Raw genomic sequence first — 21,752 nt, forward strand, 5'->3', positions numbered from 1 at the left:
TTTTTTTATATGATTTTTTTCACAAATCCACAATAATACACAAGCATGCTACAAACTCGCGGCATCGCGCGAGCATGTCACGCCTTTTACTAATATATTTACTTATTAATATATTATATTATAATTATAATTATACATATTATTATATTGTGTTATATTATATTGTATTATATAACTATTTTTTTTCTTTTTAATTTTTTTTGTTTGATTTAGTTTGTTAATGTTAATTTTTTTTTTATTTAGTTATCAGATTTTCATGATACGGATCTCGGGTTTGATGGGTTGGCCTGATTTGATAAGTTATTTTTTTCATTTAGTTTAGTTTGTTAAAGTTAATTTTCTTTCTATTTAATTATCAGACTTTCATACTTTCATGACACGTGTCCTGGGCTTGACGGGTTAACTTGGTTTGATGGGTTAATCCAGTTAATTCTGAGTAAATCCGTCATTTGTTTTTCTATTTAGTTATCAAACTTTCATGATGTAAATCCCAGGTTTTACAAGATAACCTGGTTTAAAGAGTTAACCCAATTAATTTATTTTTTTTCTTTTTCTTCATTAGTTTTTTCTTTTATGTTGATTTTTTTCTTGTTTTTTTAATTAATCTATTTAATTATCACACTTTTATGACACGACCTTATAGCTAGACCCACATCCAATATTCTTAGGTTCGGTGTTGCACTCAGACTCATTTAAACTTGGGTCATGCAAGTTTAATTTTATTATTAATATTATAAATATTATTTTTAGGTCAGACATTGCAGCCAAACCTAAGATTACTAGATATAGTTTTGTAAAAAAACCAAAAAATTTTAAATTTTTATTTGTTTTAATATTTTTTATATAAAAAAAATGACCCGCGGCATTGTGCGCGGGTCAAGTATCTAGTTTAAATACAAAACGACGAGCGTGGACAATAACCCAAATACTTTTTTTTTTTTGAGAATAAATAGTAATTAATTATTAAGCAAGCCTATTTTGAGAATAAACAAGGATGTACACGTGCTAATAAATAAAAAGACTGCACCAATACTATTTTGCCAGACTCCCACTTCAGTCAAAATTTGCTGGCTGCTTAGCCTTGCATCCGTATCCAAATGAATTAAAATTAGTAGAGGTGGTGTAAGCTGGCCGGACACCCACGTTAAACTAAAAAAATAAAATAAAATAAACGTGCAGATAGCGCTAGCTGTAATTCATATATATATAGAGAGAGAGGGTCAGAGAAAACTGAAGAGAGATTTTGTTAAAAAATGGACTCTGCATTGGCTATCTCGGCTACGGCATTGCCTTTCTTCACCTTATCCAAAGTCAACCGTCATTTCATTACTCACAATGCTCGTTCCTTTCTCCGCCACTCCTCGTCTCAACGCGGCACTCTCCGACTCAGTTCCATCTGCTCGTACAACAACGATGCCCTTGCTTCTTCTCCTTTTCTGTGCACGGTGGCCCCGCTGCTACGCCGCCGCTTGGAATGCGTTTCCAGCTCCGCGGCGTCCTTCGAGACCTCGTCCTCAGGCGACGACGGAGGTGGCGGCGAGTTTGGCAGCGGCGCCGGAGGTGGTGGATCGGACGGTGGTGACGCGGAGTCGAACTCGGTTGCGGGAGCGGTGGGCGCGAAGGAGGTTTCGGCGCTGTCGCCGGATGTTATCATACTTGATGTTGGAGTAAGAAGTCTAAAACAAACTCTGGTTTTTGTTTTTATATTAAATAATCATTGCTATTTTACGATTCTTTGTGGTGGGGGGGGAGGAAAAGAAAAGAAAAGCTAAAACACCATTGCTGTGCTGGCAGGGAATGACGTGTGGGGGATGTGCATCTAGTGTCAAAAGAATACTTGAAAGTCAAGTAAGATTCCATTTTCTTTTCTTTGATTTTTTCTTTGGACAATGAAATTATTTTTTTGTTGCTTCATTTGCTTGTCTTACAAAACAAAACTTAGGAATGTGAGTAAAAAGCTCAGTTGGAGAAGTCTTTTTAGTGATGGTTCTTAAGAAGTTTGGCAGAATTATCCTTAATTTATGAAATATTTGAGACACGAAGCACAAAAAGAATCACTGCATCCCCTTTCTGCCTCCAATTTGTTTTCTGTAATCATCATCTATGTTCTTTTGATGGACAGCCGCAAGTATCTTCTGCTAGTGTCAATCTCGCTACAGAGACTGCAATAGTGTGGCCAGTATCTGAAGCAAAAGGTGTACCCAACTGGCAGAAACAGCTAGGTGAGGCACTTGCAAAGCATCTGACCAGTTGTGGTTTCATGTCTAACCTTCGAGGTAAACCATCACATCACCATCATTGTAGTGGTCATCATCATCATTGTTGTGATTAGACTCCTCCCTCTAGTTGAAATGTGTAATGAGCTATTGAGTATATTTACTTTGCCCCATTCGTGCATTCCGTGATTGTTTCAAATTAATCAGCGCTGTCACTATTAGATTATTGATGTTACTTTAATTTTGCGGTATTTCTCACATGCTTGCATATGGCGTTTGAGATTCTAATACTTTGGTTTCACCCAAGTGCTCAAGATAACAAACGAGAGATTGATTACCTTTGACAGGAAAAACAAGAGAACAAAAAAAAAATAAAAATAATAATAATCAAGAAATCAAGCAAGAAGTAATATTAAATTAGTCTTTCTTGCATGTGGATAACATGCAAAAAAGTGAACACTGAATATTCCACTCTTTGAAACAGCCAATTGTCCGTTTAGTCGATAAAAACCAGACCAAGCATTTTAAAGTAGCTTCCCAAACTGATATAGGACTGAATTTACCATACCAGCGAGAGGATGCCTAAATAATGCTGGAAGACCCTGAAATCTTAACCCAGAGTGACACTCCCATGCTTCCAGAGTTTCAGTATGATTTATGTGAATTTTGGTGGGCTAGTGGCAGGTCAGGGAGCTACCGAAGGAGATATTTCAATGTAGAAATGCTAAAGATTTCTTGTGAGGAGCGACCATAATTCTTTATGGTATGTCCCTAATTCATTGAGTTTCAATTTGATGGTGACTTGCTTTCTTCAGAAGAATCTTACAAAAATCTTCTCCATTATATTAGATAAGAAAGGACACTTATAGAAGTGTTAATTGATATTATGATTTCTCCCTTCAATAGGTAAATCTCAACAGCTTGTGGTGGATTGGTTGAAGAGAGAAAAATTCTGGTGCTTGGGAGCCCTGGAGGATCTGTTATTGCACAATCTGAATTTGGCATTGATTTAACTAACATCGAGAGACTAGGATATTCATTTATAAAGGTTGATTGTATTCACGTGCAAGAGAAAGTGACATCGCAGTGATCGGGTGTACTATTCTGGGAACATGGTGTTTTAATGTATTTTACAAAATTAGAGGGAAAGTTCACTGCCTTGTATTTTTGTTACTTGCAAAGTCTGATACAATTCTTATTGTATCTTGCAAAGCATTAGTTGTGTATCTGGGAACATCATTCACGTTCATTATATGATTTTTACTTTGTCAGAAAGTTTATCTGCCTGATTCTATATGCCACCACAACTCTTAGATGTCTATTGGTACAGAATATTGTGGCCATATTTTATTCTATTTCAGTTTTTTGTATTCGTAATCATGCTAATGAAACACAAAACAATCTTTTGAGTAATTTTTTCTTCTCTTTGCTTTCAAAAACTTGTTTTTATTATCACTTCTCTTGGAAGCAACCTTTGGAGTCACTGAAAAAAACAATTTACTGGGTTATTTAGAACATAAATATACCAAAACCATTTTTAAGATGCAGTAGGCAAGCAAGCATCTTTGTTCATATTACCTTTTTAAGAACTTTGAACAAATTTTCATAAAAGCAGACAGCTCCTAAATGTTTTCAGTTGATGAATATGCTTATTTGTAGCTATTCAACAATGTTGAATGCCAGGCATCAGCCTTTCACTGGCCTAGTTAGCTGTTTTATAGTTTGTAAACATGCAGTTTTACATTGTAGCCAATGGAAGTATAACTTTTAATTTAGTTTTAGTCTTGTAAAGAACTCATTGAATTCCCCTTCATTGTTTGTTTTTGAGAATGTGGTCTAGGTGGCTAGGTTCATGGAGTGTTTTCCTTGCACTAATTATCTGTGTATAGTAATAAGATTTAGAAGTAGCATCTCGTTTCATTATGCTGGCTAGTTGGATTATGACTGGTAATAGAAACAAATAATTTGTTCATGGTTGTCAATGCTGAATATGGTAAAAATTTTGGTTTAGGGAATTGAATCGCTCTTTTCACTTCCACTGTTGTTGATTTAGATATGACTTATTTTTATTGTAATAAGGGGATTATAGATTACTTATCAGAGAATTTTTGTGAGCATGCCCATAAAATGAGATTGCTAACAGTATTTTCTTACGGTCACTAGACAAAGTCTGTAAGCAAATGCATGGATTCCTAGAGTTAGAACATAAATCTGAACTAACTACTAAGCACTATGTCTACAGTTTCCTCACCTTGTCTTCAGTTTAGCTTTAAACAACTTGTGGTTTTCTGCTTGTGATGTTTAGATGTTTTGGAGCTATAAATTTTCTTTTTCACTACAACAATTTCATCTTAAGACTGCACCTTCTTGTCCATTGATATGCTAATGTGGTTCTTTAGTTGATTGCATCTTCTTAATTCAAGATAAGGATGCTAAGTGTTTCTTATCTCTCTCATCTCTAATACTATGCAATTTTTTAGAGACCCTTTAATTTGTTGGTTTATACATTACAAATTTCATAGACATTGTGACCCATCCACTCTCTTGCTAAAATTTAAACGTCATGTAAAAGTGCTTGGAAATTTGATATCCTTGTTAAATTTATTTAGGATAATTGAGACAATAGTATACTTCGTAATATAACATGTCTTACCTACTGGTGGATGCTTACGTTGCCATTTATCACTGTGGTGCCGCCTCAGGGAAGATATGCTATATTATTGGCCTAACAAAAAAATGGTTGCATTGAGGTTAAATCTCACCAATGTGTATTTTATTTATGAAGGCAGTATGTTCCATTAGAAGAATAGCATGACAGACTGCTTTTCCTATTTCTGTTTTTGGTGTGGACACAGATCTCTTCTCATATTTCAGCATATGCAAAATTGTCACAGATGAAAAAGTTTATACTGAATCGGTGTAGTATGTTTATAATTCTGTAGAATCAGTTGATGAGTTTTATAATTCTGTAGAATCAGTTGATGAGTTACTTGGTCATCGTGTAGTGGCCAGCAAAATAGGGGAAATGTTTCTTTCACCATTTGGTCTAGTTCAGTTTATGCTAGTTTATTTGAGAGGGGTGTCTGGTTTGGGTTAGATAAAAATGCAAGAGCTACTGGAGAGGATATCCTTACGAGGAAGTACTAGTAAAGTATAATATGATACTGACTAAATTGTCATGTGGGTTTGTAGATTCAGTAATGTGATTTTTTAGGGGATTCTTTCAAGTTTCTTTTAATGCTTGAGGATAAGAATCTGCTTCGTTATTATTATTATTTTTAATTTAGTGTAGGTGCTCTGTTTTATACTTTGCTTGTGCAGGGCGCACTAGTCCTTTTTTGGGCTTTTGTTTTTCTTTTGCTAATAAGTTTATTAATAAATGGCACATGATAAATCCTTTTTTATTGATAAGTAATGAATCCTACACTTTCTGCCTCGTTGCCTTTTAGGTTCCAATCTGATGAAACCAGTTCCAAGTTCCATACATTGCTGCTATTTTTCAAGTGACCAAGTTTTTAAGCCAACTCAGAGCTTCATGTATAGATTTATTAATTTTGATAACCTTTATCTCCATTATCAGGATTGGTTTTGTATTCATTTGCTTAACATGTTTCTACCCTTGTTGTGGAATACACTTAACATCCATGCTGCTTGAATGGTTGTTTATGTACAGATGCTGGAAGGCAGAATTTCTTCAAAATTTTTGAAAAGAAAATGGATGAAAAGCGTGATCGCCTAAAAGAAAGCAGTAAATATCCTCATACACATTACTGCAGAGATTAAAAATTTTGTTAACACTTTATATGCTGATGATTCATCTATCAAGAAATCATGCTCATTGCTCTTTTTTGCAGGTCATCAGCTTGCTGTCTCTTGTGCTCTCTGTGCTGTATGCCTCCTTGGTCATGTTTCTCATATTTTTGCCGCTAAGCCTCCATGGATCCATGTGTTTCACTCTGTAGGATTCCATGTGTCTTTGTCTTTGTTTACATTGCTTGGTCCTGGGGGTCAACTTATTCTTGATGGTGTTAAAAGCCTTTCTAAGGGAGCTCCGAATATGAACACTTTAGTAGGTCTTGGGGCGTTATCCTCATTTGCTGTTAGCTCATTAGCTGCACTAATACCAAAGCTGGTGAGTCATATTTCCTATTCGTATACATCTCTATTTTTATTTGGGATTCAATGTTTATCTTTTTTTCTTTAATGGTAGCAGTGCTGGTTACTTCTTATGCTTTTGCTTTATATACTTTATGACATACAATTCATTGCATGTGTTTTTCTAGAACTAAATTGCAGTGTTAAGTAGGTGATCTGGAAGGTAGTAAAATTTTTTCATGCAAGTGTGAAGTGTATATGCAGCTTGGTTTTTTTTTTTCCTGTCCTTTTCTTTGATATTTCCTTTGTTTTTAAAAGTTTTATTGTGTAGGTTTTTGGAAGAAGAAGAATTTTCTTTCTTATTCTTTCAATAATTCTGGTTACAAGATATATAGCAGAGGAAGCCACCAAATCAAGAAGGCCACAAAATTAGGAAATCAAAAAATAAAAAGCAGATTTCTAGGCTCGAAAAGGAAACATAAACTCCTAAAAATCTGAAACAGTAATTTCATATTTTATTTTCAATATCACGTCCTATTTTATTTCCTATAAATCTAACACCCCCTCATAAGTTGGGACATATATATTTATCATGCCCAACTTGCTTACAAAGCTCAAACCTAGGTCTACAAAGTCCTTGGTGAAGATATCAACTATTTGTTGGGTAGTAGGAACAAAATGCATGAATAGAACTCCACTATCAAACTTTTTCTTTTTTGAAGTGTTTGTCAATCTCTACATGCTTTGTACGATGATGACGATCATGTTGTACTGGATTATGTGCAATACTTATAACAACTTTGTTGTCACAATGCAACTTTATTGGCATATTCACTGGCATTCGCAACTCTTCAAGAATTCTCTCCAGCCATAACATTTCACAAACTCCATTAGCCATAACCCTATATTCTACCTCAACACTACTTCTTGCAACCACATGTTTTTTTACTTTCCCATGTAACTGTGTTTCCCCACGGATAAAGTACAATATCCTGATGTGGATTGTTATCAATGATTGAACTTGCTCAATCTGCATATGCCTTTATTGTCTGTTGTGTGGTCATTTGGAAGAGTAAACCCTTGCATGATGTACTTTTCAAGTATATGAGAATCTGATAAACTGCTTCAAGATGTTTTGTGTAGTTGAGTGCATAAACTGACTTACTAAGCTCAAAGCAAATGCAATATTGGGTCGTGTATGTGATAAGTAAATCATTTTTTCCATCGACTTTTGATACTATGTTGTATTCACTAGCCTGCCTTCCTTGTCATCTCCAAGTTTTTGATTGCTAAGCTCAAAGCAAATGCAATATTGGGTCGTGTATGTGATAAGTAAATCATTTTTTCCATCGACTTTTGATACTATGTTGTATTCACTAGCCTGCCTTCCTTGTCATCCCCAAGTTTTTGATTGGGATCTATTGGAGTGTCTGCTGGCCTACAACCACCCAAACTCCATAAGAAGATCAAGGATATACTTATGTTAGGAGACAATAATCCCCTTCTTTGATCGAGCAATCTCCATTTCAAGGAAATACTTTGAGGGACCATCAATCCTTAAATCTCAAATGTTGATGAGAGGGAAGATCTCAATCGGTTCATCTCAAGAACATCATCCCCAATAAGAATTATATCGTCTACATGCACAATTAATATTGCTCTCTTCCTCTTCCCATCTTGTGAATGTCTTATACACATTGTTTGATCACCTTGTCCTAGTATCCCTTGACTTTTAACAAATTGAGTGAATTTTCTTGAATTTTTCGAACAAAGCTTTTGGTGATTGTCTTAACCCATATAAAGATTTATTATTCATTTTACACTTTTTTGTGCCAAACTTTACAGAAAATCTTGTAGGTGCATCCATGTGTACTTCTTCCTCTAGGTCCCCATTGAGTAATGCATTTTTTACATCCAACTATTGCAGAGGGCAGTCACAATTAATTGCAACTGACAATAGAACTCTTACAGAGTTGAGCTTTATGACTGGAGCAAATGTCCCTAGGTCTATGTGAATCCTCTGGAAACCAATTGAGCTTTATATCATTCTAGGGAGCCATTTGATTTATACTTAATTGTAATATTGATTTATACTTTAACTATAAATAGCCATATGCACCGCACCCTACAATTGTCTTTCTTCTTGGTATATTAACTAACTCCCACGTGCTATTTTTTTCAAGAGTTTTCATCTCCTCAAATACAGTGTCCTTCCATTCAGGAACTTTTAGAGCATCTTGTATAGCATTAGGAATCTCCATACAAGACAATTGTGAGATTAAAACATGAAAAACATGTGAGATTTTCATATAACACATAATTGGACAATGGATGTTGGGTGCAAGACCTCACACCTTTACAAACAACAACGGGAACATCACAATCACTAGACTCATGATTAGAACTAGACTTTGGTTTATAACTAAAAGACTCAAAACTCGAAGTTGAAATAGGCTTATCTTGAGGTATAGATTTAGGTATAGATTTAGTGAGGATATTACTTGGAGGGGTTTATGAATTCTGAGTAGTGCAAGGGATTAGATGAATCTTTCTTTCAAGTTGTCCTTTGTTGTGAGTGGACAACATCAAATGGTATGGTTCTTGTTTATGTTTCTCTTTTGTAAGGATCATGAAACATTATAGGAAGACTTGACTTTTCAGTATTTAAAGGACTTGGTTCACACTTTGTGTTTTAGGTTGAATGATCATAGTTGAAGAAAGATTATATTATGAGTTGTTGGCATGAAAAAAATTATGAAACATAGCCAAATCTTTGTTTTGGTTCTCTCTGAAGATGAGGCGTGAAGTAAGGATGTAATTAAAAAAAAAGTAGCATCCATTGCTACAAACATTTTTTGTTCAGTTGGGTTCAAAACATTTATTCCCTTTTGAGTGAGAGCATAACAAACAAAAACACATTTTTTTGGCTCCGGGTTCAAGCTTTCCTTTATTATGACTATGAGTATGAATAAAAGCTGGCAAAGAAAAGGAAAGATGATTTGTTGGATAAAACTTGTGAAAAAACATTGAAAGTGTTTCAAAGCTTAAAACCTTATTAGGCATTCTATTTATGAGATATGAACAATATGAACAGTTTCACCCTAGAGGTATTTAGGTACTTGATTGGTAAAAGGTAATACCCGAGCTACTTCCAATACATGTTTATTTTTTTGTTCAACCATATCATTTTGTCCTGGATGTCAACACATGAGCTTCGATGAACAATTCCTTTTTCATGAAAAAAGTTGCGTAACATGGTTTTGAAATATTCTCCACCATTATCATTTTGCAAAATTTGAATATTTTTTTGAACTTGGGTTTATGCCATGGTGTAAAAAACTTTAAAAATTGTTTCCACCTCAGATTTTTCCTTCATTAAATAAACCAGAATTACTCGTGATCATCAATAAAAGTCACAAACCATTTTTGTCCATAATACATTACTATGGATCACAATAAATGGTGTTGTCGATTTGTAGGGTTGTGTGGAAAAAGATGTATGAATTTAGCAAGCTGACAAATTTCATACTGAAAAGAAGATGGCCTTCTATTTTGAAATAAATTGGAAAACAAGTACTTTAAATACTGAAAACTAGGGTGACCTAACCTATAATGAGATACCATAATATCATTATCTTTGGAAACAAAAACAGAATTTGAAGAAGTACTTTGACATTGTCTACTCAGGTGAAATCCATCATCAAGATAATAGAGTCCATCTATTTCCTTAGTATTACTACCAGTTGTCGTTCTTGTTGTCGATTCCTAAAACTCACAATAAGTAGAGTAAAAATTAGTTCAACACTGATGATTGTAGGTAATTTTACTTGTGGACAACAAATTACAAGACAAATTGAGAATGTAAAGCAAATCATAGAGGATTAACAATGAAGTGAGTTTGATTGTTCGTATTCCTATTCCTATTCCGACAATTAGTGAGAATGAACCATCTACAATTTTGATCTTTTTATTGTCTACACATGGTCTATAGAAAGAGAATAATTTGAAGCAACTAGTTATATGATTGTGCACTAGAATCAATTATCCAAGAATGAATAAAGTTAGGGATAACACTAAAAAATACTGTAGTGAGGAAGTTACTCTTCCATACTAGAGAACAAGACTGGGTTAAAGATATTTTTAGAGATAGAATCAACTTGTACAGGTGCTCTAATTGTTTCTTGGCAAAAGGGATTGAATCCAAATTGATCGAAGGCACGTAAATCTCATTAGCAATGGCTTGGTAGGCACAACTGTTACATTTGGATCTTGACTTTCAGGTTGCTAGTTTACCATGAAGTTTCTAACATGTTTTCTTTGTATGCCATGGTTTTTTGCAATACTCGCACCATGGTTTCTTGTGTCCATCGTTGTCATAAACAACACCTTGTCACAAGAGCAGAACTTTCAAGTTTCAAGTTGACACCAAGTTTGGTGTTGCACAACATGATTTTTCTCCATGATTCCTCACGATTTCCTGAATAGAGAGCAATGGGTTCCTGCCAAGAATGCAACCTCAGACCTCATTCGAACTCTTGTTAAGGCCAACTGATAACATGTAAACCCTGTCATTTTCTTCTCTCTTCTTATGGCGAGCATGGTCATTTGAGTCCTCCCATACTTCAACATTAAATAGTCAAGTTCCTGCCATAATGTTACCAATTCGCTGTATATGTAGTAACATCACTATCATTCTGCTTGGATTTCTTAAGTCTAGTCTTCAACAAAAAAATGGAGAATAATTCTCTAGGTTTGAATAAAGATCTCCGACAGCCTCTCAGCCATCTTTATTAAGGTTTTCCAATGGTTGGTTTCATGGAATTGATGAGCTAAACAATAATAAGAGAATTTTCAGACTACCATTTTTTTATTGGGATCACCAACCTCAAGTTTTGGTCTTTCATTAGGCAAATGCTCCATTTTGCCTCTGCCATCAGTATCCAATTTTATGGATTGAGCCCACTCGAGATAGTTGTGTCCATTGAGTTGTGTAACAGTGAGACAAAGGGTTGCATTCTGTGAAAAATCAAGAGATAAGGGTTTGGGAGGAATAATGGGATTGGGTGAAATTATTTTTGAAGTGCTAGAAGATTCAGAAGGAATGGTATGATTTCCTTGGGCTTCTGTTATTGCTGACTTATATGACATCATCAGAAGAAGAGAAAAAACAAAAGAGCACGAGGTTGTAGGTTTTTGGAAGAAGAATTTTCTTTCTTATTCTTTCAACAGTTTTGGTTACAAGGTATATAGTAGAGGAGGTCACCAAATCAAGAAGGCTACAAAATTAGGAAATAAAAAAATAAAGAGCAGATTTCTAGGCTAGAAAACAAGAAATAGAAACTCCTAAAAATCTGAAACAACAATTCTACATTTCTTTTTGCAATATCACTTTCTATTTTATTTCCTATACATCGGACATCTTGAAACTGAGAAATTACTTATTAAAGTTTAGCAACACTAAATATTTCTTTTGAAACAAAATACTGCTAAATATTTCTTTCCCTGGATGTAACACTTAGCTTATGAATGAATACCTTCTCCACTATTCAAAACCCTAGAGTTTTTAGATACGTAAGTTATCAAGAAAGCATTTTAAATTGCTCTATTGAAGGATTCCCTTATTTTTAGTTTCTAAGCCTAAACTATGTGCCGACATAAGGTGTCTTGAAGTGTCTGCTGAATTGATCTTACCTTCTACAGTGATGAAGAGTCAACTTTGACTTCTAAAATAGAACTGTAAAATTATTAATAGCTGTTCACAAGTAGTTTTGGACACCTATACTCAAATGGTTGATAGATAGGTGGAGAAAGGGTTCGTGAAATGTCTGCAATTGGATGTAGAGTTGCAATTTGCAGATAATACCATCCTTGACTTAAAGGATGTTTTGAGAATGTACCGATGATTTTGCAGTTATTTGGTGCATTTTCCAGGTTTCAAATTAACGTGTATAAAGAGTGGAGTGGCAAAGTTATATTTGGTACATGATTTTGTGGGTGAATTTGCTAGTTGTGCCAGCAATGGATTTTGGAGTGGCCAATAGAGCATTGAGGGATTCCTTTTAGGAGGATTCTTTGGGTGAGTTTACTAGTTGCGCTGGTTTCTGTATAGGATCTGATTATTGAGTCTTTAAGAGATTGGACTGATGGAAAGGTGATTTTCTCTCTATGGGGGTCAGATTACTCTTATTCAGTCACATGCTTATCTAGTATCGTTTCTTTGTTTAAGTTTTGAGTCTTTGTGGCTAATTAGATAAAGAGATATTAGAGGAATTTTGTATGGCATAGGAGAAGGCTAATGATCGCCAAATGAGCTTGGAGCATTGAGTAAATCCAAGAGTGAAGGGAGCTTAGGCCTTCACCCAACTTATAAAAATGATTTCTAAGGGGTAAAGGGTTGTAGTCTTAGAATACGATTCATTGTGGCATAAGTTTTCTTGCTCTGTTCACAGTACTCATTTGAATGGTTGGGATGGCAAGGCATCAACTATCACACTTGAGCCCCTTGGAAGTTTATTGTGAAAGCAAGATTCACAATTCTTCCCTCTTTGAGTTTTAATGTGGTCAATGTAACCTCCATTAATTGGGGATGAAATTTGAATAAGGTGCCCATGATAAATAGCTTCGTTATATATAATCTGCCCACAATAAATTAGAGACTTGGGATTTAAACTTTAATAAATATTTAGGGCATTTGTTTTGTACTGGTAATGAAATTGATAAGTTTTGAGAAGAAAATAATGGTCGTTTAGCAGCTGAAAATAACTGTCTTGCTGGGTCAGAAATAGGCGTGTAACATGCATTTGGAGGCAAGGCTAGAAAAAGAAAATATACATGGTTAGGGTGTGTAATGATGTTTGCTTGTGATCATACTAAAGTTGCATAGGCAAGAGTTTACTGGATCACATAGCAAATCTAGGACTAGTCTAGACTCACAAAAATTGCATTTGGTTTGAGTCTATATAGTCGGGGGCAAAATGCAATAGAAACACATATCAAGGTAATGAATTGTGAGGCATAAACCTGTGAAAGTTATTTAAAATTAAAAAATAGAATTAAATTGGGTGATTTTTATTCATATCACTAAGAGCAGTATTTATATAGGATACATATCAATTATTTCGGTAAGTCAACTATACAATTGAATAGGCTGCATATTGATAGTGACATATGAAAGGGATTGTTAGTACCAACACGAGTTATTATATCAACCAACTAATCCATCACACTCTTAATATAAAGAATCTCAAACACACTAGAGTCTAGAATATCTTTGATTTAGTTCCTGTTAAGTTCAATATATCAGATTTTTATTAAAACCATTAATGATTTGCCTCCGTAGTTTGTTGCACAAGAGTCCATGTAATTAGCTCCCAAATTTGATATTTGGTTGTGTTACCACTAAAATATTTTTCCTAAGCTGCAATGGACCTGATAACATTAGCACTTGATGTGCCTTCAGTGAGGTATTAATTAAAGTTTTGGACATATTACATGTGGGATTGCCAGTTATAGAACATATTGATGAAGAAATTCTGTACAAATTGAAGAAGTTCCAACATCATTGGGGAGCTTGTTCACCATTTCCACTTATTAGTGGAGTGCTGCTTCTCTCTCTCTGCATATTAGAGGTTTTGATGGAGATAAAAGGGGGTCTTTTGCAACTACACCGAGGCTTTACTACATTTCCACTTTAAAAGCTCAATAAGGGTTTGCGTGTTGTACCCAACCACTTGCAATGGGATATTAGCAAGAACATATCATGACAATGTAGAGTTGTAAACTATCTAGAAAGCTGTAATGATCAGAAATGTGCAACCAATTGTTTCTGTTACGCTCTACATCTCAAATAGTGTAATATATGGGCAAAACAAGTTCCTGCCATATTTTGTTGTCTTTACCAAATGGTGAACGTCTGACCCTGAAATGTAGGGCATTTTTTAAACTCAAATGCACGGTAAGTTCTGATATATTTTATTTTCAAATTGCTGGTTGATTTCACTTGAATCCATTCATTACTATCTTGCATTTTGTTCACAAACCTTAAGTATATCTTAAAACATAATTTAAATGTTCAATAGGGCTATGTATCTAAAAATTCTTCACTTACTGTTTCTTTACCCATGTAAATCAGGTTCCTGATGACTTGTGTGTTCATCCAAAATAAGAATAACAGAATGTACATGATTGCAATATTATTCTGGAGTTCTCCTAACTGGTGCATATGAATCTACTACATAATACTTTTAACAGGCATATTCATTGAACTTGAGTAGATGCAAATATTGCTACTATTTGATTTAACAGTCATGGGATCTGTTTATTAAGTGATTCTTCTGTGAAGCTTTTGATTTAATTATTCCTGTGCATAATTGAAGATTATATTATTTATTTTATTTCTAAGAAACAACTTACTTATTGTATTTTAAATGGGTGATTGGTCTATTTAGAGATTATCTGCTGACACTTTAATCCTGTCAATGGGTTCTTTGGAAGCAGGGTTGGAAGGCATTCTTTGAGGAACCGATTATGTTAATAGCTTTTGTCTTGCTAGGAAGGAATCTTGATCAGAGAGCTAAAATTAAAGCAACCAGTGATATGACTGGACTTCTAAGTGTTTTACCTACAAAAGCTCGCCTTGTGGTCAATGGTGATGCAAAAGACCTGGGCTCAATTGTTGAAGTTCCTTGCAGCAGCCTCTCTGTTGGAGACAAAATTGTTGTCCTACCTGGTGTAAGTATAGGACTATCTCTTTTGTTCATGTAACACCAGCAGCTTTAATATTAATATTAATTTTCTCATTTTACGAGTCCACACATTAAATGTCTTGTTTAATAACCTGCTCTTTATAGATTTGGCCTTCGTGAGATGCTATTTCTATGACAAATGTCTTGCTTTTCAATAGGCTTTTTTTTTTTTTTTTTGCTTACTTTTTCCCCCATTTCTCCTTGGGCTTCTCAATTATGTTGCAGAGGTTGAGAAACTTGTTACCGCTGCATAAATTTTGTATACATGATCCCCTTGACATGCATTCTCGTGTTGTTTTAGGATCGTGTTCCAGCAGATGGAACAGTCACAGCTGGTAGAAGCACCATTGATGAGTCGAGTTTCACAGGGGAACCATTGCCACTAACCAAACTACCTGGGGTATTATTCTCCAGTTACATGCAACCAATGAATATTCTCTGACGTCATCCTGTAGAAGTGCTGCATATTTGCATGATGATTTGTTTCAGAAATGCACCCATCCTGTGCTACATTAATTATAGCAGTTGCACCTGCTTTGATATTGCTAATTACAGAGTATTTTTGAATGCTCTAGAGTCAAGTATCAGCTGGAAGTATAAACCTCAATGGAACTCTAACAATTGAAGTCAAAAGACCAGGGGGTGAGACTGCCATGGCAGACATTGTTCGTTTGGTGGAAGAAGCACAGAGCAGGGAAGCTCCAGTCCAACGCTTGGCTGACAAGGTTTCTTCAATTACATTTGGTATATTTTGTTATGATGGTGTTCAATGTTTCTGGGGAAGCTGAGACAAACAAGCTCTTGCCTAGATGTTTTGCAATTTTTGAGGGAAGTTGATCTACATGGTCAACTGATCTCAGAAACAAACTTGGTTTTCGAAACATGTATGCTTATGTCAGAACAATATATACGAGTGTTTTAAATCTTTAAAACTGGGTTATATGCAGTGTTTCTATTAATCATCCACTATTATCGAATTCTAAGCTATTTGTTGGTAGTGATTGTTTTTTTTTACTTCTCACTTCTTTCCCCCCTCAATCCTTGCCTTAGTTTTTGTACCAAAAGTGTACAGGAATTTGAGATGTGTTTTTGTTCATGTAGACATTCATAGGAACTTTACTCTCCTTTTTATTTTCTTGTTTCATCAGGTGTCTGGGCACTTTACGTATGGGGTGATGACAATTTTGTTGGTGGGAGAAACCACTGGTGGTGGCTTTGAAACACTCAGAGGGGATAAAACACACTGTTTTATTACACAAAACCGAAGCTTACAATTACACAAAAGCTTAACAATTACACGCCCTCTCTCTCTCTTTCTCTTTCAAGTGTTCCTCTCAATTCTCTCCACACGAAATAACATAACTGAGCACCCTATTTATACATAAATTCAGAATACGAAAATCTACTGTTCCAGGTGTGAAGGCGGCTGTTGACCGGCGGTGTGAAGGAGGCTGGCGGCTGCGGCTGGTGGCTGGCGGCTGCGGCTGGTGGCTGGTTGCCTTCCTTGACTGGAAACTTCTGGATTGAGTTTAATATTCAACAAATCTCCCCTTTAAACTCAATCGAGGGATGTCATGCCAAGCATGAACACTTCTTCCTTCAATGCCTTCTCTCTGCTTGTAGCCTTTATCCACTAATTTGGCTTTCGTCTTGTAGACCTTTTTGACACCTATTGCTTTCTTCTTTTCTGGTGGATCCTTATCTGCATGGAAACAAAATAGAGTTGTATCTTCCATAACCTGAGTGGTATCATACAACTCTTCAAGATTCCGCATCTTTCTTGGTCCTTCTGACGAGGATGCTGATGGTGGTGTTGATGATGATGCTCCTGGTGTGTTCCTCCTGTTGAATACATGGAATCTGTGTACCGGACTTTGTGGTTCAGCTGCTGGTATAAACACTGGACTTTGTGGTTCAGCTGCTGGCACAATCAGTTCTTCTACAAGTACTGTTGGTACTTCTTCTTCACCTTCAAGGATCAAATCAAGATTGATCCATTTGATTGCTTCTTGATCACCATTCCATGCCCAAGATTTATCTTCTTCAAAGATAACATCTCTACTCGTAATCACCTTCTTCGTGATAGGATTATACAGCCTGTATCCCATCCTTCTTTCACCATATCCGACAAAGATGCATTTCTCGCTCTTATCATCGAGCTTTCTCCTTCTTGCATCTGGGATCTTTGCATATGCCACACAACCAAAGACTCGTAGATGAGTAACACTTGGTTTGTGACCACTCCATGCTTCTTCTGGAGTGACTCCTTGCAAACTTTTGGTTGGGCAGCGATTCAACAGATATACTGCACATGATACAGCTTCAGCCCAGTATTGCTTGGGCAATTTCTTTGCTTTGAGCAGACTTCTTGCCATGTCAAGAATCGTGCGATTCTTCCTTTCTGCTACACCGTTCAGCTGTGGTGTATAGGCTGGCGTTGTCTGATGTCTGATGCCTTGTTGTGTACAGAAGGCTTCAAAGTCGTTGGCTGTATATTCTCCACCTTGATCAGATTTTACGGTTCTGATAGTGTAACCAGTTTGCTTCTCCACAATTGCTTTAAAATCTTTAAAACAATTGAATACTTCTGACTTCCTCTTCAGAAAGTATATCCACGTCTTTCTACTAAAATCATCAGTAAAAGTGAGGAAGTACCTATTTTGTCCAGTCGACATAGGCGTGATTGGGCCACACACATCTGTGTGTACTAACTCCAGTGGCCTCTTTGCTCTCCAGTTGACTTCTTTAGCAAAACTGGATCTGTGATGTTTGCTGAGGACACAACTCTCACAGACTTCATCTGGATGATCAATGTGAGGCAAACCTTTGACCATCTTCTTGCTTGCTAGCATCTTCAAACTCGTGAAATTCAGATGTCCAAGCCTCAGGTGCCAAAGCCATTCTTCACTGTTGGTGATGGCGCTCAAACATCTTGTTGCATCATACTGGATGTTCAAAGGAAACATCCTATTCTTGGACATTTTCACGTAGGCCATTAATCTCCAATTGTTGTCTCTAATTGCCAGATGACAATTCTCCGAGTAAAAAGTATAGCCTCTCTCCAAAAGTTGACCTAAGCTGATTAGGTTTTGCTTTATGGCTGGGACATAATAGACATCGGCGATGTAGCTGGAATCGCCATTCTTCATCTTGACTGGGATGTTGCCTTTACCTTTGAATGGAACCTTTGTGGTATCTCCAAAAGTAACTAGACCTTGCTTGGTCTCATCTAGATTACTAAATAACTCTCGGTAGCCGCACATGTGATTGCTGGCTCCAGTATCTAGATACCATATGTCCTCCTTTTTTTTATCAAGTCCTTGTTGGACAAGAAATGCAGTTTCTTCTCTGTCATCCTTCTCTACATAGTTGGCTTGCTCACGTATCTCCAACGGAGCTTTTCTTCTGCATTCAGTGCTATAGTGCCCAAATTGATTGCAACTATAACATTTGATATTCCTCTTGTCACGGTTATTGTAACCGCCTCCTCTTCCTCTGGGAGTGAATGCTTGTTGGCCTCGGCCTCCTCTGGTGGTGTTTCTGCCACCTCTTCCTCTAAAACTTGTATTCCAAGAACCTCTTCCTTGGAATCTCTGGAATCCACCTCTGGATTGTTGACTTCCTGCTTGAGTGGTGTAGCCACTTGATGAAGTCTCCCCTTGCTCATATCTGTCATTGAGAGACAGCTTTGCTTGTAAGGCATGCTCAATTGCCTTATCTCCATCTCGCTTTACAATCTTCTGCTCATGAGCTTGCAAAGAACTCATAAGCTCATCAACCGTCAACTTGTCCACATCTTTGGACTCTTCAATTGCGACAACAATAAAATCAAATTTTGGATCTAGGGATCTCAAAATTTTCTCAGTAATTCGAGCATCGATGATGGCTTCTCCATTTCTCCTCATCTGGTTGACTATCACCATAATCCTTGTGTGATAATCAGAAATAGACTCCGAGGACTTCATTTGCAATAACTCAAATTCACCTCGCAAAGATTGAAGACGAATCTTCTTGATTCTGTCAGCACCTTTGTATTTCTGTTGGAGAGCCTCTCATATATCATGTGATGTTTCAGCGGAAGCTATGATCTCGAATGTATCTTCATCAAGACCTTGATAGATGATGGTCTTTGCTTTGTTGTCCTTCTTTCTGTTGACTTTCAAGGCTTGCTTCTGTGCCTCTTGTAAAGCATCTTCTCTTTCTTTGGACTCTGGTTCATCATAACCAGTTTGTACAATATCCAAACACTCTTGTGACCCAAGGAATGCCTTCAATCTGATGCACCAACTATCATAGTTGTCTTTGGTCAGCTTCGGAATGAGTGTATGTGTACCTTCTGTAGTCATTTTGCTTTTGGAATGACTATATAACCTCTTTGGGAGCCGAATTTGGAAAAACGGACACTGTAGGTCGATCCGGAATGGTCCAAATAGTAGGGAACCGGTCTTACTTTGTAGAAATAGGGTCAGAAAATGGGTGAACCGGTCAAAAAACCAATTCTGTACGGCGGGCGGTTCGCTGGGTTGAATCGGGAATATACTGTGGAATATTCTGTGGAATATTCTCTCGCTCGGCTGCGGCTGGAACGCGGCTCGGCTCGGCGCGGAGTACGGCTTGGCTTGTGGCTCGGCTATCGGCTCGGCTGGTCTCGGCGTAAGCGGCTCAAATATGGCGCGCGTGGACGACACTCGTCGTCTACCTCTGGAGCGCGTGTCTGCGCGTGGTCTTCTGTGCAGAATCTTCAGGTGGCGCGTGTGAGCTACCTCCTACTCCGATCAGGCTGATTCTTGCGGCAGTGAGTTCGTCTTGATGAGATCTACACTTTGGAATGATCAAAACTTGTTTTTGACAACTTTGAAAATTCGGATATACCCCAAAACTCTTCTGTTTTCCGGCGAACGGGGCTCTGATACCAATTGTTGGTGGGAGAAACCACTGGTGGTGGCTTTGAAACACTCAGAGGGGATAAAACACACTGTTTTATTACACAAAACCGAAGCTTACAATTACACAAAAGCTTAACAATTACACGCCCTCTCTCTCTCTTTCTCTTTCAAGTGTTCCTCTCAATTCTCTCCACACGAAATAACATAACTGAGCACCCTATTTATACATAAATTCAGAATACGAAAATCTACTGTTCCAGGTGTGAAGGCGGCTGTTGACCGGCGGTGTGAAGGAGGCTGGCGGCCGCGGCTGGTGGCTGGCGGCTGCGGCTGGTGGCTGGTTGCCTTCCTTGACTGGAAACTTCTGGATTGAGTTTAATATTCAACAAATTTCAGCAGCTACATTTATGTTCTGGAGCATGTTTGGGACACGCATTCTACCCGCAGCTTTGAACCAAGGAAATCCAATTTCTCTAGCTCTACAACTCTCTTGCAGTGTTTTGGTACGAGTCTCAGTATGGTACCTAGTTCTCCAGTAAACCTAAAACAATAACCGCGTTAGAAAAGATCATATGTATTTGTGTTAACAACATGCTTCTCATGGATACTACATAACATGCTTATCTATGTTTGGCCCATTTGTGTTTTACTTATTTTCTGTTTGGTTGAACAAATTCTGTTTCACTTTTCTTGGGGTTTCCATTGGTGTCAGTTTCCTCTTAGTCTTATTTTCTCAAGTCACTTTCTTGTATTTTATTGTTGCTTTGGTTATCAAGGGTTGAACAGACATTGATTCAGACATGTACATAACTCTATCAAAGTAAGAAAATGTTTGGAGTCTGAAATTTTTTATCCTAAATGTTTGTTACAACTATCTTCCTCAAATAAAAACAATGATGCATCATGCCATATAGTGTGAGCATAGTATTTTATCCACTGAAAAACCTAGAAGACATTACTCATAATGAGTTCCTTGTTTCGCTGATGGAGACATTGTTTGTAATGATGCCAAGGATGGTCAAAAGATTCAAAGGTTTGATTTCAAAAAGATCAAAGGACCAAGCTTTCAACTTTTATATAAAAGAAAATTATGATTTGATGGCCATTATTGTAGAAAGAATCACTTTGGAAGTCAAATATCATGGTACATTTGTAGCACTGTGGCAACTCAATTCCAGGCTTGGTGCAACTTGTGTCAACATTTTGACTGCAAACCTTGTCTTATATTTCAACTTCCAAGCTAGGAGTTTCCATAGAAACATCTTGTTCATTACCTTTTTAGAATAAAAAGGATTTTTATATCTCGTTTTGATTGTTGTGATCAAAATTATTTTCTTGTGATGTTTGCTTATCAAATTCACATTTATGAGAGTGATTTTTTTTTCTTGTTCACAGTTAGCATGTAAGATCCCCGGCATGAAAAATCTGTAATGGATTCTCTCTTTTTTACCTCGATCACATTTATTGACTCAACTCAAGATTGTGTTTGTGTTAATTGATAAATATGTTTTGACCTAACAAGCATGAGCAGTTTTTCTGCTTAAGTATTCTTATCTATGTCAATCTAGGAAGAAAATAAATAAATAAATAAATTTCAGATTTTTCCTTTTTCTTTTTCTTTTTTTAATATAATTACTGGTTTAATCCTCTAGTGATCTTGCTTCCAAATGTAGCAGACTGCAGATTCAGTTTTTTATCGTGATCCAAGTAGCTGTGGCTGTTATTAAGCACTTGCAACCGGTTCATTAAAAAATCAAATGTCAGGTGCAAGTAGTTTGTTCCTTGGTGAATAAATCTATCTGCTTAATGAC

At 36.5% G+C, this 21,752-nt stretch overlaps 1 protein-coding gene across 1 annotated transcript in view; it reads left to right on the top strand.

Annotated features, from left to right (window-relative positions):
* The first annotated feature begins 1,170 nt into the window (after positions 1–1,170).
* LOC118040250 (copper-transporting ATPase PAA1, chloroplastic) overlaps positions 1,171–21,752 on the top strand; it is a 36,504-nt gene continuing 15,922 nt past the window's right edge. The window contains exons 1-10 of the mRNA XM_073405261.1: positions 1,171–1,667; positions 1,795–1,848; positions 2,123–2,276; positions 5,890–5,964; positions 6,071–6,348; positions 14,808–15,041; positions 15,357–15,455; positions 15,631–15,780; positions 16,204–16,235; positions 20,330–20,476. Coding sequence (XP_073261362.1) covers positions 1,254–1,667; positions 1,795–1,848; positions 2,123–2,276; positions 5,890–5,964; positions 6,071–6,348; positions 14,808–15,041; positions 15,357–15,455; positions 15,631–15,780; positions 16,204–16,235; positions 20,330–20,476 — 1,637 coding nt within the window. The 5' untranslated portion in view covers positions 1,171–1,253. The remainder of the gene's footprint in view (positions 1,668–1,794; positions 1,849–2,122; positions 2,277–5,889; positions 5,965–6,070; positions 6,349–14,807; positions 15,042–15,356; positions 15,456–15,630; positions 15,781–16,203; positions 16,236–20,329; positions 20,477–21,752) is intronic.

This window comes from Populus alba, chromosome 1 (assembly GCF_005239225.2).
Source record: "Populus alba chromosome 1, ASM523922v2, whole genome shotgun sequence".
Classification (NCBI taxonomy): Eukaryota; Viridiplantae; Streptophyta; class Magnoliopsida; order Malpighiales; family Salicaceae; genus Populus; species Populus alba.